Consider the following 5,859-nt stretch of genomic DNA (forward strand, 5'->3'; position numbering starts at 1 on the left):
CGTCACGTGCCATTTTTTTGTGTAGAATGCAAATACAAATGTGAATGCAGTCTATATGCAGAGATTAAGAGAAGGGTCATTAACACTATAAAAATAGAATAAAGTAAAATAAAACTAAGACTGAGACGGAACAATCATACCATGGTGGGTTGTCTCCCACCCAACACTTTGCTTTAATGTCCTTAAGTTGGACGCTCCACTAGCTCAGTCTCCTGCTGTTGGTGGATCCTCCAAGAGGAAGATCTCTAGCTCCTTGTTCTTCTGCATCTTCTCACCATGATATAGCTTTAAGCGATGTCCATTGACCTTGATGAATTCAAAGCTTGAAGGATGACTCAAGTGAAAGACTCCGTATGCCTCCGCCTTCTCTACTTGATAGGGACCGTCCCATCTTGATCGCAACTTGCCTGGAATAAGCCTTAATCTGGAGTTGTAAAGGAGGACTAAGTCCCCAGGTTGGAACTCTCTCCTCTTGATGTGCTTATCATGCACAACCTTCACCTTCTCTTTGTACAGCCTGGAGTTCTCATAAGCTTCTAGACGAAGGTTTTCTAATTCTTGCAGTTGCAACTTCCTTTCAGCTCCGGCTTTTCCAAAATCTATATTGCATTCTTTTACCGCCCAAAAGGCTTTGTGCTCTACCTCAACTGGGAGGTGACGGGCCTTTTCATAAACTAGCGGAAGGGACTCATCCAGATTGGTGTCTTGTATGCTGTCTGATATGGCCAAAGCGCATCTTGGAGCCTGGTGCTCCAGTCCTTTCTATGATGCTTGACTATCTTCTGTAATATACGTTTTATCTCTCTGTTAGAAACCTCGACTTGCCCATTGGTCTGGGGATAGTAGGCTGTTGCTACTTTGTGAATTATCCCATGCTTCTTCAGTAATCCTGTTAGTCTCCTGTTACAAAAGTGAGTGCCTTGATCGCTCACGATTGCTCGTGGCGATCCAAAGCAACAAATAATATGGTTTCTCACAAAGGAAACAATAGTGTTAGCATCATCAGTACGGGTAGGAATTGCTTCCACCCATTTAGAAACGTAATCTACAGCTAACAGTATATAAAGGTGACCATTAGAATTTGGAAATGAACCCATGAAGTCGATGCCCCAAACATCAAAAATTTCACAGAAAAGCATAATCTGTTGAGGCATCTCATCCCTCTTGGATATATTACCAAACTTTTGGCAAGGGGAACAAGATTTACAAAATTCAGCAGCATCTTTAAAAATAGTAGGCCACCAGAATTCGCAGTCTAGGATTTTTCTAGCTATTCTTTGAGGGCCAAAATGTCCTCCACTCTCAAATGAGTGGCAAGCCCCTAAAATGGATTGGATTTCTGATTGAGACACATACTGTCTAATTACCTGGTCAGCACCACACCTCCATAAATTTTGATCATCCCATATATAATATTTAGACTCACTTTTCAGCTTGTCTCTTTGATGCTTATTAAAATTTGGAGGAAAAGTGTGGCTAACTAGATAATTAGCTACAGGTGCATACCAAGAAACTACTTCAGATACTGCCTGTAAGCTATCAAATGGGAAAGTATCATTGATAGGAGTGGAGTCATCCTTAATGTGCTCAAGGTGACTCAAGTGGTCTGCCACTAAATTCTAGTTACCACTCCTATCCTTAATTTCTAAATCAAATTCTTGCAGCAGCAGTATCCAACGTATTAGCCTTGGTTTGGACTCCTTTTTAGCTAATAAATATTTTAGAGCTGCATGGTTGATGCAGGTGGAAACTGTCTCTCAACAAATTTCCTTCGGCAAGTGTACCGAATTTGTCGTCAAGTAAAAACTCACAATAGAGTGAGGTCGAATCCCACAGAGATTGATTGATCAAGCAACTTTAATTAGAAGAATGTTCTAGTTAAGCGAATCCAAAATTTGGGTTGAGATTTGCAGAAAATAAAATGGCGAGAATGTAAATGACAGAAAAAGTAAATGCTAGAATTAAAGAGCTGAAAGTAAATGACTGAAAGTAAATTGCAGAATTGTAAATGGGAATGGGGTGTTTGCTCATAAAAGTAAATGCAGAAATTAAAGAGAGTGGGTAAGATCAGAAATGGGGAGTTCATTGGGCTCAAGAGATGTTGCAATTCTCTGGATCAAGTTTATTTTCATCTCTTCCTCAATCAATGCACTCATTGATCTCCTTGGCAATCTTAATTGATTGAATTACAATTTCTTGCAATTCAATCTCTCAAATCTTGATCAATAGCCAATTCCTTGGTCAATTGCTCATGAGAAGAGATGAAGTGTGGTCACTGATTATACCACATGCATTTCCCAAATCAGGTGTTGAGAGGATTATAGTCACATATCCATCCAAACCCAATTTGGTCCAGCATGAGAAAGCATTTCTAGCTTGATCTCTTCATTCCTCTTCCAAGGTTCAGAAGAGATCCAAGTTTGAATAGCTTCTTTTCCAAGATAACTACCCAATTGGATGAAGATCGAAAGCTTTCAAGTAAAATCAAGAGAAAATGTAAAAGAAGAATAATGAAAACTAGTATTGATCAATCAATTTAAAACAGAGCTCCCTAACCCAATGAAAGGGGCTTAGTTGTTCATAGCTCTAAAAAATGAAAACAAAGATGGAGAATACATCCTGGAACTAGAAGAGCAGAGAAAGTAAAAATACAGAGAGTAGTTTTCCAATTTGCAGAACTCCTTAAATAATTCAAAGCTACTCCTATATATACTATTCTTCTCAGCTTCTAGTTGGCTCTTCAAGTCTTGGGCCTTTGGATCTTGGGTTTGAAGCAGTTCTCTTCTTTATTTGTGCTTGGTTTTACTTGCAGAGAGATAGTGTAAAGTGGGCAGAGACTTTAGCTCAGGACGTTAGGGGTGTTAACGTTTAGTGAAAGTATGAGTTCGAGAACGTTAGTGACACTCAACATTGTCACTAACGTTCCAATGTACCCCTTTGCCTCACGTTAGAGCCCACGTTAACTAGGTTAACGTGGCTTCTAACGTGGCCTTGCCAACCTTCGAGAACGTTAGTGACACTCAACATTGTCACTAACGTTCCAATGTGCCCCTATGTCTTACGTTAGAGTCCACGTTAACTAGGTTAACGTGGCTTCTAACGTGGCCATTCTTAGCCATCCCCAACGTTAGTGACAATGTTGAGTGTCACTAACGTTGGCTCATCTTTCACTCATCAACGTTAGCTTCCACGTTAACTAAGTTAACGTGGAAGTTAACGTGGCTCCTTGGGGTTTTGTGGTTGCTTCCAACGTTAGTGACAATGTTGGGTGTCACTAACGTTGTCGACCACCCTTGCCTCTTACGTTAGCTCCCACGTTAACCAAGTTAACGTGGGAGTTAACGTGGTACATTGCACCTTAGGCCAACGTTAGTGACAATGTTGAATGTCACTAACGTTGGCTTCCTTCCCCCTTTTAATGTTAGAGGCCATGTTAACTAAGTTAACGTGGACTCTAACGTGGCCACTTATGATCATTGGCCAACGTTAGTGATAATGTTAAGTGTCACTAACGTTAGCTCAAAGTCCCTTCTTCACGTTAGAGTTCACGTTAACTTAGTTAACGTGACTCTTAACGTGGGCAATGATGGCTTCGAGAGCGTTATTGGTAATCACTTTTCTCATTAACTTTGCAAGTTACCTCCCATTCCACGTTAGTGGCCACGTTAATTAGATTAACGTGACTGCTAAGTGGTTCTTCCTTGCTTCCTTTGGTCCTGAAATCAAACAATAGAGTGCATCAACGTTCTAATCCAAGTCATGGGTAATGCAACATACAATTTGTCACTAAACTCATGCAAAATCCTCATGAAATCATGTAAAATGCACAATGTATGCTTGAATCAAGGTGTAAGTGAATATCTACCCAAAACTAGCTTATTTCCTAAGGAAATGCATGAAACTACCTTAAAAACAGTAAAGAAAAGGTCATTAAAACTGGCCAAGATGCCCTGGCATCACAACACCAAACTTAAAAGCTTGCTTGTCCCTAAGCAAGTAATGGAACAAGAGAACGATGAATGGAATGCCAAGAAAAATGAGTTATTCTTGTGGAAGTCATGTCACTGATTTTATGGTGGTTTCATGCATAGCAACTTAGGTTCATTCCATTACTGGCTTTCAGACCTTTATCATGTCCTAAAAAACTGACTTTGCTTACATCCCATGAGACTTTTATTGATCCTTTTATTGTCATTCCAGGGCTTATTTGTGTTCTTCAAGCTAAGTGCTCTGTAAGGGGGCAACTCTTTAAGATAAGATTTCAGCCAACACTCCCGAACCAGTTGGTTCAAGGTGCTAGGTGTTGAGACACCCCTAAGGACTTACTCCCTCAAGTCTCTCCCCCATACATACACACCACAGGCATCTGGTTCATTTATTTTCCTTCTTGAGACCTTGGTGTCCAGCACCTCTTTGGGTTACTAAATGCTCTGTAGTGAGGGTTAATCTTGATAGTGGACTTTCAGCTGATAATCCCGAGTTAGTTAACCCAAGTTACCAAGTGATAAGGCACCCCTAAGAGCTTATTCATCCAAGTAAATCCCTCACACAGGAACACCACAAACACATGTCTCAAGGTCAAAACCATTGGTGCCTAGCCTTATTACTTACTCTTTTTCTTTTGTTTTTTTTCACTTTCATTGTTCTTTCCCTTTCTCTTATTAGGATCTTGTTATTTACTCAGTCTCATGGGTATGTTCAAAGTATAGTATTCAGGCCAGATAGTTGTCATCCCCACCTTATGGTTGAACCAACTTAGCTAACTTATGATCACACCAAAGACTCATGAATGCACTTCCATATTATGAACTCCACTCTGGTCTTTTTAAAATACAATCATTCTCTTTTTCATTTGATTTAAAAGGACAAGCATACAAGTAAATAAGGGAAAGATGCAGTGACACTTAAACCAGAAATCATAGACCTAAGCAATGAAAACTTAAAGTGAAGAATTGAAAAGGTTCAAATTAACATGGAAGCATGTTCTATTCCATACAAGATCTTCCTTATTTAAAGCATAAAAAAAATGGAGTAAAGAAGGAACTCCACCACCTTTTACTCTTGTGGCCGTCCATGCTCTTTTCCTTGCTTGTCCTCCTTGTGTTCTCTTGCATTTCCTCGCATCCGCGCCAATCTTGCTTGCTTCCAATCCTCAAGTGCCTTCCTCACTGATTCATGACTCTCTTCCACCCTTTGCCTCTCTTCTTGTGCTAATTCATCCTTCATTTCTTCATACCTTGCGATTCCTGGGTGCAATATAGGCAGCTGTCCTACTAGGTATCCGAGCCTGGCTTGAGTGTTTATGTGATGCCCTGTCTCGCTCATGTAAACTCCTTCTGCGAATGCCCTTTGCTCGTCCAGTAGTGCTGTCTGTTCTATTTGTCTTCGATGCATCTCATGTATGTGTGCCCCTTGATGTGCTTGGATGTTGATTAGCCTCTAGATAGACTCTTGTTCCTCATTTTGTCTTTGTTCCATCCTGTTGAATGTTTCACCCCATTGTTGCCCTTGACTTAGTTAATGTTCCATCATTTGCCTTTGCCACTCACCTTGCTGAGTCATCCATCTTGAGAGTGCTTCTTCTTGCTGCCCCATCATCTGTAATTGAAGCTCTTTCTGTTCTCCTTGGCTTTCCAAATACTGTCTAGACAAGCCATCAATGGCTTCTTGCAATTGGTGCATGTCCAAGGTCTGTGGTGCTTGCCCCTCTACGACTTGTCTTTCCACTACTTGAGGGGCTGTCCTCTTCCTTCGCTTCCGTTGAGGCAGGGGGGATGCGGCAGCATTCATCCTTCGGACCGTTATTGGAATGCCTTCCTTTATCCACACGGGATTCTCATCTTCAAAATCCACCCCCGC

At 40.8% G+C, this 5,859-nt stretch overlaps 1 protein-coding gene across 1 annotated transcript; it reads right to left on the reverse strand.

The window, feature by feature from the left end:
* Positions 1-204: 204 nt before the first annotated feature.
* Positions 205-829, reverse strand: LOC130977192 (uncharacterized). The gene is made up of 2 exons (XM_057902191.1): positions 826-829; positions 205-716 (listed from the first exon to the last, which is right to left on the reverse strand). Exons 1-2 carry the CDS (start codon positions 827-829, stop codon positions 205-207), a joined length of 516 nt encoding a protein of 171 aa, XP_057758174.1.
* Positions 830-5,859: the final 5,030 nt, after the last annotated feature.

The sequence above is a fragment of the Arachis stenosperma genome, chromosome 1 (assembly GCF_014773155.1).
Source record: "Arachis stenosperma cultivar V10309 chromosome 1, arast.V10309.gnm1.PFL2, whole genome shotgun sequence".
NCBI classification, from domain to species: Eukaryota; Viridiplantae; Streptophyta; class Magnoliopsida; order Fabales; family Fabaceae; genus Arachis; species Arachis stenosperma.